The 14,925-nt window shown below is 48.1% G+C and overlaps 1 protein-coding gene across 2 annotated transcripts in view; it reads left to right on the forward strand.

The window, feature by feature from the left end:
* Positions 1–14,925, forward strand: part of USP24 (ubiquitin specific peptidase 24) — a 155,315-nt gene that overhangs the window by 93,617 nt on the left and 46,773 nt on the right. For both annotated transcript variants that reach the window (XR_006356444.1, XM_044005436.1), the window contains exons 27-37: positions 799–897; positions 987–1,157; positions 2,650–2,735; positions 5,512–5,605; positions 6,909–7,064; positions 7,523–7,620; positions 9,729–9,824; positions 9,990–10,218; positions 11,301–11,460; positions 11,896–12,051; positions 12,710–12,780. Coding sequence is in view for 1 of the 2 variants with exons in the window: in XM_044005436.1 (XP_043861371.1) it covers positions 799–897; positions 987–1,157; positions 2,650–2,735; positions 5,512–5,605; positions 6,909–7,064; positions 7,523–7,620; positions 9,729–9,824; positions 9,990–10,218; positions 11,301–11,460; positions 11,896–12,051; positions 12,710–12,780 (1,416 nt within the window). In the remaining variant the exon portion in view is untranslated. The remainder of the gene's footprint in view (positions 1–798; positions 898–986; positions 1,158–2,649; positions 2,736–5,511; positions 5,606–6,908; positions 7,065–7,522; positions 7,621–9,728; positions 9,825–9,989; positions 10,219–11,300; positions 11,461–11,895; positions 12,052–12,709; positions 12,781–14,925) is intronic.

The following is a 14,925-nucleotide window of genomic DNA, read 5'->3' on the forward strand; positions in this document are numbered from 1 at the left end:
GTCCTTACACACTGCTTCAAGCTGATTGGCTAGCATCATCCAAATCCATTGGTTCACTGGACTTGAAGGTGGTCTCAAGTTAAGTTCAAAGTCTAGCTTCTGAGAACAATACCTTCTTAAGGGCCAGCCAGGTGTGGTTACAATCTAATTAACTTGAAGTAGGCTAATTAGCAGTCAATCACTCTCACTTAATTCAATCAGTTTAGATTCATCTCCAGGTGGGGCCAAATCCTGTTATTTTCTCACAATCATTTTCATGATAATGCTTTAAGCAAAGTTTATATGTGTTAACTCACTTGCCATGTTGCTTGTAGTCTCTTTGCTGAGATCCATTTAAATTTCTTCATTAATTTTCATTAGTGATCCAGATCTACAGTTTCCTTGGTTTTTACTCTTCTTGGCTTAGGTATGAAGTCCACATTTGTATCATTGTAGGACTTTGATAGCAGCCCTGATTTTTCCTGTTTTTTAAAAATGGCTTCTCTTCCCTGTCTCCCCTCTCCCCCCCCCCCCAATTGATCAAAAGTTCCTAATTTACAGTGAGAACTTTATTCTTTTTACTTCCAACACTTATATCACAGTGCCTGCTGGCACACATAAATGTTTAAGAAATATTTGTTGGCAGACTCAATAATTACCAACAAAAAGATACATTCAACTATATTGAGTATTTTTTTTTAACATTGTAAAAAAATTTTTTTGATCATTTGTTGCCAAATGATGCTGTCTACAAATTTGTGTAAACAGAGACTTGAGTTAACCTATTTTCACCTCAGTGTCTTTAATTCTATTTTTCAGGCTCATAGTAATGAAACCATAGGGAGTGTCAGGTGGAAGATAGCAAAGCAGTTGAACTCTCCTGTGGATAATATACAGATATTTGCAAATGATAGTCTGGTAGGTTGAAATAAACTGTTTCTGGTTCTTTCACCTTGTATGTCAATCTACTGCATTTCCCCCAATAATTGCAGTATGATGTATTGTAGCTCACAGTGAATAAGGATCAGAAGCTGCTCCATCAGCTGGGCTTTTCTGAGGAACAGACCCTCACAGTAAAGACTTCTGGGAGTGGCACCCCCTCGGGGGGCTCCGCAGACTCCTCCACCAGCTCCAGCAGCAGCAGCGGCGTTTTCAGCTCCTCCTATGTCATGGAACAGGTGAGGTGCCTCCCATTCCTTCTCTTGTTACTCAGATGTGGTCGTCCTGACTCAGCAGGAGTAGTCCCATCTCTCCTTCCTTCATCATGCTGAAATCATTCAGGGATTCTGAGGCCTTTGTAGACTGTTGGATGAGGTTCTAGGGATGAGAAGCATTACCTGGCCCAATTAATGAGGCTCGAGGCTAGTCCCCATGGAGGCCCTGCAGGCCCCCAGGAGGCCTCTTCCAGCTTTCACGGTTCCATTCCCCTGGTAAATTTTGCCTTCTTGGCTCAGCAACCCAGGGAGGCATCTGAGAAGGAAATCAGTGGTGATTTGTCCCTCCTAACGTCCACCATCACCCTTCAACATGCTCCATCCAGTGCCCCTACGTCTCGGGCAGACCCAAGTCAACAGACCAAAGCCTGAGAGAGCCTCTTGCCTGTCATCTCCTCTGCATCCTGGGCAGTTGAGTAGACGCCATTCTGGTGCAGTTGACTTCTTGTTAATGCCATTGTCACACAGCAAGGCATGGGCAACATTCTATAGGAGGTGACTATCTGTCAGCTGTGCACGTGAGCTGCTTTCCAGCTTGGCCTTGGAAGTGCCAGAGAGACTCCCAGTGAGTCCTGCTGCAGCGTGCATGATGCCACTCCTCCCTGTTTGGGACGTGGGGCCCCCTGTACGCCCTTAGACGTCAGTTCCCTTCCTCACCTTGGCCATTTCAGACCACCTTGGTGAACTGTCCAGGGCTCTGTCCCGATGGCGTCTGTCTGCCCTGTGCTTGGCTCTCCTTCAGGTCGCTGCTTTTCAATTGCTTCCCTGTTTTCTCACCCTTCAGTGATGCTTGGTGAGGAGAAGGGGGCACGTTATCAGTTGTTTGTTCCAACCCTGGTCCCCAGCATGGCACAGCCTTAATTCCCCACCACCAGTGGAGCCCCACAGCACAGGGAGGGAGGGGTGTCTTGAAGTTAAGGAGGCACAGGCTCCGGCACCCCTGGTGACACTCACTGGATTTCTAACTCTGGGCCAAGCCCTGAGCCTCTCCCTCCTCAGGTCTAAAGTAGGGGCGATGCTCCCCAATCATCGGACACCTTGAGGGAGGCGGCGGGTACAGTGGAAGGACACTCACCCTTTTCCCACTCACATTTCCCTGGGAAAGTCATGGAACCTCTGTGGGTTTCCGTCTCCTTCTATAGAAAGGAGAGGCTGGACGAGGCCCCTCACAAAATCCCTTGGGTTCTAAGTCTGTGATACCGGGCCATGACATGGATGCCCTCCTTGGGAACCAGTTTGTCAGATGCCTCTCAGACCAGAATGTGCTCAGGCACAGCCCGCGCTCCCCAGCTCCCTCACTTGGCTCGTGGAAGACGTGGTGGGTCTAGGGGCATTGGCAGCACCCCTCACACTGTTTTAAGGCTTAGTAGCATCCGTTTGTCTCCGTTAGTCCTTTTGTTTGGAGGGAGAGAGAAGTTCTTTGCTAAGGTTAGGATGTGTTCTGCTTTTTCCTCAGGAGAAGTCCCTCCCGGGCGTTGTAATGGCACTTGTATGCAATGTGTTTGACATGCTCTACCAGCTTGCCAACCTGGAGGAGCCCAGGTAAATGCATGTTTTCATAATTGGGCAGGGGTCCTGAGCCCAGGAGCTAGACTGAAATGAATGATTCTGATGGCTCTTCAATCTCAGGGAGGTTGGAGCTGGGCGGTGGCTGCACCCTTCTTTATCCTGAGCTGCTTTTGTGGAAGCCTTCCTGAGAGATCTCTGCTGGATCCCTGCCCCCATAGTCCTCCCCCAGCCAGCAGTCAGGCATGGTTGTGCCCTCATCAGCACGAGACATCAAGCCCACCTGACTCGCTGATCAGACCTCTCCCTGAAAGCTCACAGACACAACTTCTCCCTTGATGCCTACCAGTGGTGGTACGTCACACTGAAATCAAAGGGCATCCCTGCAGCCTGCATGTCAACTTAGAAAACCACAAGGTAGCATTTAAACACATCCCAGTCACACTTTAGTCTGGTGCCTTTAGAACACAGACATCGTGTCCAGATAGGGCTAACACCTGCCTCCCAGGCTCCTCTAACTGTCCTCCTGGACAAGTCTCCTGATCTTTGTCTTCTGTCCGATGAGTTACAGAGATTTGATGCCTGTCAAAGCTGTGATTCTCTGAGACATGGGTTTTCTGTGACTCAGTCCTGCACCGTCACTAGGAGAATATTGATATTAAAGGGGAATCTCCAGGAAGACCCTGGGGCGCTCCCTAAAAGCACTGGGCAGCTTTCTCCAGGCAGACTGGCTCCCTCTCTATCTCCTTTTCCACTCTGGGCACATTTTGTTATTCATCTGCATTGTCTCCAAAACACGCATATTATCCTGGCAGCCTCTTCTCTTTGGGTTGTCCCTTTGATTGGATGTCATGCAGACAATAGGAGTTTTTCACTTGTTTTCCTGCATGAACAGTTAAACTCGGCTCTTCTGAGGGATAATGGATCTCGGGACAAAGTTGTACAATGTTGCACAGCTTGATGCCAGTCATCTATGGGATTCATTTAGGTTGGGTTTTCGTGTCTAGGGCAAGGGCAGACCTAACTAGTTGTGTGTGCTTCACTTGATGGCATTGATCCCATTTGTCGTCAGGCGACTTTGCATCTTTGAGGAATTCTACATGAGTGGTGGGAGGTGCCTTTTTTGAGGAGCCTCATAAAGCAGAATTGGGTTCTCGTTGATCCAAGTTCTTTGTGAGGATCAGCAGACAAGAAGTGCAGCAGGATTTGTATTCTCAGCCCCTTCCTTTCCATCAGGGCCATGAGCATAAGCACGTGGCTGGTCTGTGCCACGAAAACCTGCCCGTGCCCTTAGAGCTTCCTCGGGGCTTTGTTCTGGGCATGTGCACACATCATTCTCCTAAAGCTTTTACCCTGGAGGGAAAGTGGGCGTCTGGTTTGGAGATCTTGCTGGTCACCCTTTCTCAGCAATGAGGCCCATCTTCCAAATGTTTCATGGCTTCCCCTTCATTGATCTTGAGATCTGGTTTACCTGTCTCTTCTCGGGCATCACTGCCATGGCGGACTCCCATCTGATACCCTTGGGCTGCTGACAGGGCTCACCCTGAGCTCGTGCACCGGCTCCTCCTGCCTCTGCCACTGGTGCCGTTTCTAGGAGAGTGGAATGCAGGTGCTACTCTTTCTCTTTACCTTCATTGCTCTTTCCAGTTTGTCCCTGGAATGCTCTAAGATGACTTGCCTTAAAGGGATTTCTAAAAACACTTCTCACCTTGCTTTTCCAAGACTGTTTTTATTTTTTATGAGGTAATACTGCTCACAGTCTTCCACCATCCTCCCCCTTAAACCTCTGCAAATGAATTTATATGCCTAACTGACATTGCTCTCGGCTGCGGTATTTCTCCACTTGTCAAAGATGCTCTCTGCCTGAAGTTTTTTCTATGTAGTTTTTGATCTGTTTTTGTGATTGATTTACCTCAGATAAACTTCTTTAGGAAATTGCAGTCTGTCCATGTCTGTTCTTTTATCTATTTCCTGTTTTTAACTGTCACTGACTTATTTCACTAGATCAGGTGGGGATTGTCTCAGTTGGTTGCTGTATCATCTCATTTTTATTCTTCTCATTTGATGATGACTTTGATCTTTGTTCTTAAAATTGGCAGTCAGCAGCCAGTTGGAGGATGACTCCTACATGAATCACTTCCTACCCAGTAAAATAGCATTTCCTTTTTGGGTGACGTTATTTGCTACAAACCATGTCTGCCCCTGCCCAGCTCTCTTTGAAGACCGTATTCATTATCTGTACTACATCCTGTCTAGTCTAAGGTGCCTTGAGTCCTTCTCATCGCTTGACTTTCTCCTGAAGCATGTTTTCTGAGCCATTATCCGCAGCCCTCACTTTGTGGCTCATTGCCTGCCTCAGTTCCTTTCACATCAGACCTTTGGAAATGCTGACCAGGAATAATAGGGCATGCTTCTTGAACTCGCACACACAGAAAGGCAGTCAAGCCTACACTTGTACTTATTTCTCCCAGGAGCATCTTTGAGCCATCCACAGACACTTAGGGAGACCCATCTGATGGGCGATTCAGCTCCTCAAGGTGTCTGTCCATGTGCCCATCGGGACAGTTATGTGGCGGTTAAAGCTCTGCCAGCTATATTAGCGTTGATGCCGGGTCTAAGCCATTCTGAGCATCTTCTGCCATAATTACAACAGAAGCGAAAAGGGGACCGAGGGACATTTTTGTCTTTTTCTTTCTTTTGCTGTAGCTCGCTTCTTACTTAAGCATTGTTGATTTCACACTCCTAGCTGTGCCAGTTACTTGGAGCTTTAAACTGTAGCTGACCTAACAGACTGAAGTTTGTAATTTTGCAGGATAACGCTACGAGTGCGAAAGCTGCTGTTGTTGATACCTACTGACCCTGCTATTCAGGAAGCCCTGGATCAGCTTGACTCTTTAGGACGAAAGGTGTGTGTGTCAGAAAGTTGGTGCAGCATTTCCCTTGTAGCAGGAGACTTCTAATGGAACTGTTGTAGACTATTTCAGAAGTGTCGGGTGCATTAAACTATTTCTAATAAAATTATTGTGGGGGGGTGCATACTCATTTAACAGTAATTTTATGGGGTTTTTCCTCTTATAAATCATCATTTCTTTAAAGAGTTAACAGTTTTCCTGTGGCATTTACTAGAAAATAATTTCAGTTTGAACATGAGTATCTGTTGTGACCACAACAGGGTTTTCAATCCAATTTTTTTCCCATTAACCTTTGGGGGGGGGGGTCAATGAGGGTTAAGTGACTTGCCCAGGGTCACACAGCTAGTGTCAAGTGTCTGAGGCCATATTGGAACTCAGGTTCTCCTGAATCCAGGGCTGGTGCTTTATCCACTGTGCCACCTAGCTGTCCCTCCCCCCATTAAACTTTAATATTTACTTATAGTTTAATATGTTAAATATGCTTCTTTGTGCCGTTAAGAATGCCATATATTTAGCTTAATCTTGATTTTTACCAATCATGGATTACGGCATAATCAGTACCATCAGAAGGTTTCTAAATTAGAGTCATTAGTATCAGGCCCTAAATTTCTTTTCAGTTACATCTTAGAACTCTTGCTTCTTTGAATGCATGAATTCTCCATCCCAAGTAATTCTCAGGCTGTGGAAATTTGCTGGTGTTTCCCTATGGAGCATCAGTAGGCATCTCTTGACTTTCTCTCTCCCCGTGAGATCTACTTAAGATCTCAGATACTTTCTTACCATTGTGTAGCCAGAGCTCAGAGTGCAGGTCAGACTGAGTTTTAAGTAGGAAATGTAAAGATGAGCTCCTGTTGGGAGCTAGGTGGCACAGTGGATAAAGCACTGGCTCTGGATTCAGGAGGACCTGAGTTCAAATGCAGCCTCAGACACTTGACATTAGCTGTGTGACCTGGGCAAATCACTTAACCCCCATTGCCCTGCTGCCAGCCCCCCCCCCCCCCAAAAAAAAAAAAAAAAGCTCTTGTTACTGTCTTACGTTAGAGCATTTCCAGCAAAGGGAATGGGAGTGTTTGAATATTGTCAGGCATCCACAGTTTTCAGCAGCACAGGTTGGCAGAGAGTTATGGCTTTCTTCTATAAGCCAGACTGCCAGCTCTTCTGCAGATTTGATTGGTCCTAAATGATTTGATCTGTGTGATTAATAGTTAAAAGTAGCCATAGAACTGGATCATCAGATTCTGATTTTTCTATTTGTAATTCTTTCAATGGTGTCATTGTTGCCATAATTTTCCCTCAGAAAACGTTGCTGTCTGAAACAAGTTCTCAGTCTTCAAAGTCTCCGTCCTTGTCCTCGAAGCAGCAGCACCAGCCCAGTGCCAGCTCCATCCTGGAAAGTCTGTTCCGCTCTTTTGCCCCCGGAATGTCTGCCTTCCGAGTCCTGTACAACTTGGAGGTGAGAAGCCCCTGAGCGTCCTGGCTCCCCCGGGAGGTGGGGCAGGGAGTGACCTGTGGGCAGGCCACCCAGAAGCTGTGGAGCCAGAGACACGTCTGTGAAATTGCTGCCTGGACATTGTGCCCTGTATTCTCACGTCAGAAGCTGTTAATCTGACTGTTTAATGACTGTAGTTGTTCAGGTGCATCCTCGTAAAAATGGGCACAAGCTGTGTCAGTTGTCTGACACTAGGCCTGCTAACAGAGGAGAGGAAGGCTGCTTAGCCTCAGGAGCGTGCAGGTGTCAGGAGGCAGGGAGCTCTCAGGGCCTGCAGAAACTGCTCCACTCCCCTCCTAACTGTTGGCTCACACCCCTTAAGTCAGTAGGTCTGAGTGGAGGGTTCATCAACCTTTGTTTAGAAATACTGTCATTTCTGCTGAGATTGCTGGGAAAGTTAATCACCCCTGTGCCTGTCCTAGGTCCTGAGTTCCAAACTCATGCCAACAGCTGATGATGAAATGGCCAGAAATTGTGCGAAATCCTTCTGCGAAAACTTCCTCAGAGCAGGAGGTTTGAGGTGGGTGTTGGCACGGCCTTCAGGCTGCTTTCAGCCTTGTGAAGAGTGGCTTCCCAAGTTAGTGTTCTTGGATGTTAGGAAGCTGTGAGCTGTGACAGTCTCTGCCCTGAACTCCATCACTGTGGGCAGAGAATGCTCCATTTCACAATTGATTGGTTTCATGAGTCACCACCAAAAACAGTCACATCCCCTAGTGACCCACAAGCTGTGAGTGAGCCTCCAAAACCTAGCTAAGCTGGTCCGGGATGCATACGCAGCCTGGTGCCAGCCCTGTACTCAAAGGCTTTCCAGCTTGGGGGGACCTCTTAGGGCTTGTGGTGCCCTTGTGACTGAACCCCAAAAACCCAGGTCACCACAACCCCCCCAAGCTTGGAGGCAGATGTGGCTGTCTGCCATGAATGGAAATTGTGACCTGAGCTGACTGGGCAGCTGCTTTTCTTGTGCCCGGTGTGGTGCTTGTTCTTGGCAGCAGCAGGCACAGCTCAAGTCTGAGGAGTGACCAGCGGGGGCAGTCACCACCCTGCATGGTCATCACATGGTTCATAGGGGCAGACTGGAGCTGACAGTGGGGAAGGAGCTTGTCCCAAGCTCCAGGGGGTAAGGGAGGAGGCAGTGCCACTTGGGATTTGGAGCCCTGGCTGAAGAAACCAAAACTGTGTCAGCTCAGGAGGAGGCAGCTGTGTCTGGCATCCTGTCTGCTGGGTGGCAGTGCTTCCAGCTGGCCTGCACAGGATGTCCTCTTGGCAGCCATGGCTTGTCCTGAGCAGGTGTCTGCCAAACGTTAGGTCACAGATAGTAACGACAGGCCAACAGGCTATTCAGGGCCGCTTCGAGCCGCAGGTGTGGTCCTTCTTCCCAGATCCCCTTCCATTTGAATTCCAGATAGCTAAGAGGCACTGCAATGATTGCAGCGCTGGGCTTTAAAGCTCTCAGACTGCCCTGCATGCACTGCCACTGCATCTCCAGAACAGTCTGGGAATAAAGGCGTCGTCAGGGCTCAGAGAGGTCATGCCCCTGCTGGTGGCCCCTGCTCACGGGCACTTTTCAGGTTGGTCGAGTGCTCTACAGGCGTTCTCTCCTTTGGTCTTCATCACAGCCTTGGGAGGGCAGTGCCATCATTCCTCCCCATTGAAGTGGGGACGGAGCCAAATTCTTTGCCTTCTCTCTGCCTTTGGTGGCTTTAAAACACTTTCACAGTGAGCAAATCTTAGAACTTAGAAATGAATGGTGTGAGAATCAGGGGGCCACCCCCCTGCTTGGAAAGACACTGTGAGAACCAGGGCCCCCCTGAGGAGAAAGCATGTGACTAGCGTCCAAAAGTGACATCTATTCATAGAACTGCCTGTAAGTCCTGTCAATCGATGCTACCAGCCAATTAGCTTGGAGCTGTGTGTGCGGACTGCCCCTTTGTGGTCCCGAAGGGAGCTTCCGCTCTAGGAGAACAGGGGATCCTTCTTTCGGTTGGAGGTCTTGGGGGCAGCTGCAGGGCCAGGGTAGTTGGACTTTTTCTTTCTGAACTCCATGTGTTCTTCCTCTCTCTTTTGCTAACTTCTCATATACTTTAATAAATGCTTAATGCCCAGAGACTGGTGCTGTAAGCTTCTAATTTAAGGCGACCACACATTAGATTTTTAGTCATAACAGTTAGATCTTAAACAACACAATGGGACCTCCTTATTATCTCGGACATTTGGAGTGTGTCTTCCTGATTATTCAGCTCATAACAAACTGTGCTAATAAGAGACTTGTGATTTTGACTTCCTTGAATGTGACTCACACGGCTCTCACTCTGCACACTTTCAGTTTGGAAAGATGAGTTACGTGTTCAATAGATCATTAAATAGGTACGGTGGGTATTCACTGTACTGAGATGCTTTCCATTCTGTTCCTCCTCCTCACCGTAGGGGATTAGTGAGCTGATGACTCAGGTTTCAGGGACCACGCCAATAGGGAAGCATGACTGTGGAGATGGCAACCAGGATAATGATGATCAGTGGGCTTTCTTGAGAATTTCTCTGTTATCTTTTCAAAAGCTTCTAGGTCATTCAGAAGAACTATCCTGAAAAGTAACACAAATCTAACCACTTTCTTTCTTTTTCACATAAAAGCTTGGTGGTCAATGTCATGCAGAGAGACTCGATACCTTCAGAAGTAGACTATGAAACACGTCAGGGAGTTTATTCCATCTGTCTACAGCTCGCAAGGTATGTCAGGGTCTTAGCCTGCTAGCTAAGGACGCCCTCCTGCCAGGCACACACACACTCATTCCCAGTACACACGCGCAGCCTCCCAACTTCATCCTGGAAGACTCGTGGCTTCTTTGGAAGCCACCCCCCAGTAATCCTCGCTTTCCTTGTCTGTCTTGGAAGGTTCCTGCTTGTTGGCCAGACCATGCCCACCTTCTTGGATGAAGACCTCACCAGGGATGGCATCGAAGCTCTCGCTTCCCGTCCCTTCCGCAACATCAATCGTCAGACCAGCCGACAGATGTCCCTGTGTGGCACACCAGAGAAGGCCTCCTACCGACAGCTCTCGGTGTCTGACCGGTCCTCCATCCGGGTGGAGGAAATCATCCCTGCTGCCAGAGTGGCCATACAAGTGAGCATGTCACCAAAGACATTACTCCAGCCCTTTGAGGTTGCAGGCTCTGCTAGAACATTCTCACCTGAGTCAGGATAACAGGAGGAGGCAGGGGCCTCTGGTGTTTGATTCCCATCTTAGAAGTGAAGCAGCTGAGGCCAGAGAGGTTTAGAACCCATGATATGATACGCCCGAGGCATTTTGAGGCCATTTCTGGTGACGTCATTAAGCCGCTCTATTACACGTGTGCGTGCGTGCGTGCGCGCATACACGGCATTAGATCAGTCTTGTCTCAGGTGCTGTTGAATTGACCATTTGTAGAATCACAAGGGACCCCCCGGTGACCTTTTAGTCCAGCAGAGGGCTCTTGTTCTGCTCTGCGTCACACAGCAAGTTAATGACAGCTCTATGCGGAACCAGGATTTGAAGCCTCGGCCCTTCCCCCTGAGCTGGGCCGCCTGGCCAGTCTGCTCATTATGGCCTAATTTTGATTTGTGGGGATCGTTCTTGAACTTGAGGTCCTTTAACGGCAAACACATCTCATGGGCATTTTACAGATAAGTTCCCAAGAGTAAATCATCTCTGCCGCCCCAAAGATAACAAGCTTGAATGGCAAGGCTGCTTTACTTTCTGGGCTAAAAGAATGGCTTTTGGTTTGGTGCTCTGAACAAAATGGGTCTGACCACAGAGCCTTCTGGGCCAGAGCTGGGCTCTTGTTGTTTACATCACTTCTAAACCTAGAAGGGAGCCACACATTTGGAGATGTGAATGGAGGGGAAAGGATTGGTTTGCTGGGACACTGACAAAGCCTTGTCTGTCCATTAACTCAGAGACTCAGCACAGCCTCGAGATAAGTGGGATGAGCTACCTTGCTCCAAGTCCCATGGCCGACCCACAGGCCCAGTGGGAGGAGCAGCGAGAGCACAAAATTTGGGTTGTGAGGCCCCGGGTCTGGATTCCGGACCTGCCCCATGCCACCTGTTGGAGCTTGTGAGCTTCCTGAGGCAGAGGCCGCCTTGGCCCCGAGCCCCCGCAGCAGATGTAGGGAGTGTATCCCCATTCCTCCTCCCCCACTAACTCTTTTTTCCATGCTCCTTTAGACAATGGATGTAAATGATTTCACTTCTACTGTGGCTTGTTTCATGAGGCTGTCCTGGGCGGCGGCTGCTGGACGTCTTGACCTCGTTGGGAGTAGCCAGCCAATAAAAGAAAGCAACACTTTGTTTCCCATTGGGATTCGAAACAGACTCAGCAGCTCAGGTATTGATTTCGAGGGAGATGGTCCCCACTCCATGGCAGGGTTGGGGTCCTTCTGTGGGTGGGCTTGGCTACCACACAAAGCCAGAGGATCCGTAAAAGGCCCCCTGGGGGCTGAGAACAGGGACCCTGAAGTCCATGCCACAAGCAGAACCCCTGGCTACCTGTGGCAGACGTGTCTTTTCCAGACTGGATAGCACATTTGACTTTGTAAGTGGCCATTGACCAGCTTCCTTTAGTTCCCCAATTCACTGAGAACAAGAAGAGCATTTGTTCTTGTTTTGAGGTCCTAAAATGATGAAATACTCTTTGCAACCAAAACAGTCACAATAAAAAGCCTGCAGCACTTCACTGCGTGGAGCCTGGTAGATGGGGGTTGCCATGGGGCCCACCCAAGCACTAGTGCTGACCTTCTTGGGCCTTGTTTTCCCGAATAAGGAAGCAACTGCAGCTCTGGGAGCGAAGGCGAGCCGGTCGCCCTGCATGCAGGAATCTGCGTGAGGCAGCAGTCCGTGTCCACCAAGGACGCCCTCATCGCCGGCGAGGCCCTGTCTCTGTTGGTCACCTGCCTCCAGCTCCGCAGTCAGCAGCTAGGTAAGGGGTCACTCAGTGGGCACTGCTACTGCTTTTTACTGGGCCCAACTCCCAAAATTAACTGGGGTTTCAGACTCCGTGGCTTGGCTTTTGGGTTGCTGACATTTGCTAAAGTCAGGGACTTAGCAGAAATTAAGGAGGAATGATCACTGTTAAGTGGGTAAAAATTGTCTGGCACCTCCTACCTAACCCTGCTGGGGGCGGGGGGCAGATCTTTGGTCCTTGAGAAGGGGTGGAAGAGTGCTTAGTGCTCAGTTAGCTAATTATCACTGACATCCTTCAGTCAGCATGCCCCACCTCAAGAAGCTTACACTCACTGCAGTTGTGGCAGTGAGCTTTACCAAAAATGAGGTAGCCACAGTCAAACTGATTTCTTTTAAGGAAGCAGAAGGGTATGAAGAAGACTCCCTTGGAGAGAAGGGGAATTCTGGGTGCAGACTCTCGTGTCGGCTGTCGAGCCTGCCGGCAATGTTGTTAGGGGGAGGTGCTCAGGTGCGGGGATGAGGGAGAAGGCATAACCAGAAGGCAACAGCCAACCTTCAATAGAAAAAAATAAGCATAAAAAAAAATAAAGCGCCCCAAAGTTCTTAGGTCATCTGTAGGACTTTGATGCCTTTCTGTTTTGGCGGTGCCTAATTCTCCTGATTCCTGTTGTTAGCATCCTTCTATAGCTTGCCATGTGTTGCCGATTTTATCATCGATATTCTGCTTGGATCTCCAAGTGCTGAGGTGAGTTTTTAATTATTTAAAATGATTTAGTCATATTTATTGTGAAACCTCTGACACAAATCTTAAAGTTAAAAAAATATCCCCAGGGCAGCTAGGTGGCGCAGTGGATAGAGCACCAGCCCTGGATTCAGGAGGATCTGAGTTCAAATCCGGCCTCAGACACTTGACACTTACTAGCTGTGTGACCCTGGGCAAGTCACTTAACCCCCATTGCCCCGCAAAAAAAAAAAAAAATCCCACCTCATTTTAGCCCCTTCAGGGTGTACCCACAGTCTACTCTGGGAGCCATATAACTGTGTGCATCCCATGGCCTCTGATTTTTCTTAAGAACCTGAAGTCAGGTGGGTCATGCTCAGCAGCCCCAGCATCTTCAGTATTCTGGGTCACCCAAAAACCCACCAAACATGCATGAGACATGAACAATTGTGTATTTTGATTGACATGTTAGTCAGTTTTCATAATTTGACAGATTTCTGACATTAACTTATATTGAATTAAATCCCAAATTACATGTCTCATAATAAATTAAATCCATCAAACTCCATTTCACTGTAGGTAGTTCCTTAAACTGTTAGAATTGGCTGTCTGGTAGCAGGTTCTTGATCACTTAGCTAAAACAAGTTAATATTAATAGAACAAATCAGCCAAGTAGCACCCTTTGAGAACCACCCAAAGTAATCCATCTGTTAGCAAGCACATTCTGAACCCCCATGAGACAGATCAAAAGGACAGTCACTGGCTAGGGGGTGCCAGAGTGCACAGAGCAGCCTGCCCAGAATCAGAAAGAACTGGGTTCAAATCCAACCTCACACACTTTCTGTCTGGATGACCCTGGGCAAGTCACTTCACCTAAGTCTGCCTTGGTTTCCTCAGCTGTGAAATATGAATAATAATAGTACCTACCTCCCAGTATTGTCACGAGTATCAGATGAGATGATGACTGTAAAACGCTTAGTACAGTGACTGGCATATAGTGGATACTATTTAAATGTGAGTTGCTGTTACTATAATTATTATTAATATTGTTATTCTTTGACCCTGAACATGTCACTGAGCCTCTGTGCCTCATTTTCCTTTAAAATGACCTTTAAAACCTCTTCCATCACTAAGTCTGTAATGCTAGAAAACGATCTCTGTTCTCTCAAGGGAGACGTGTGTGTGTGCGCCTGCACCTGTGTGTTTGTCTGTCTGTTCGTCTGTCTGTCTAGGCATACATACAAGTATATAGTAAATAGTGTTGGTGGGAAGACGACTGGCAAAAAGGAGCCTCAGGAAGAGTCTCCCGTAGCAGGTAGTATTTGGATGAAGGCAGGGATTCTCAGAAGGGGAGGTGCCAAGCGTGTTTCATGATCGGGGGCAGCCAGTACACAGTACCGTCCAGTAACCATTTGGAAGTCCTTCATAAATGAGACAGCTTGGCGTGTTGGATGATTAAGTCCTAGACTCTTAGAACCACTGCCATGGGGTTCTAGAGCAGGAGGGAACCTCAGGAGTCATTAGGTCCTGACCCCTCATCTCAGAGATGAGAAAGTGGAGCACCTGGGCATGAGCAAATTTTTTCATTGACACTTCTTGTTCAGAAGTGTCTGACTCTTCCTGACCCCATTTGGGGTTTTCTTGGCAGAGATCCTGGTTTGCCATTTCCTTTTCCAGCTCATTCTACAGATCAGAAAACTGAGGCAAATAGGGCAAAGTGACTTGCCCAGGGTCACACAGCTAGGACGTGTCTGGGGTTGCACTTGAACTCAGGTCTTCCTGACCGGTGCTCTGTCTGCTGCATGGCACGGGTGTCATCCTGGTCAAATACAAAACCTCTTTATTCTTCAGGCAAAACCCAGAGATTCATATGTTAAATCTTAGCCTGGTTCTATAATGTGTGCTGATGGTCCTGCATGTAGATTAATAAGGATATTTAAGCTCGACTCATTTTTGGATATGCATGTATATCCAGGCTGCTGGTGACCCAGGGCATAGGGCACTGGACCTGGAGTCCAGAAAAACCCGAGTTCAAATCTGACCTCAGATACTTCCTAGCTGTGTGACCTCCCCCTACCCCCTCTTCTCCAAAGAAAAGAAGAGGGGAGGAGAGAAGGAGGAGAATAGGAAAGATAGCGAACTACCACTTGAGCCATTCTTGGAAGTTTT

Source organism: Dromiciops gliroides, chromosome 4, assembly GCF_019393635.1.
Source record: "Dromiciops gliroides isolate mDroGli1 chromosome 4, mDroGli1.pri, whole genome shotgun sequence".
Lineage (NCBI taxonomy): Eukaryota > Metazoa > Chordata > Mammalia > Microbiotheria > Microbiotheriidae > Dromiciops > Dromiciops gliroides.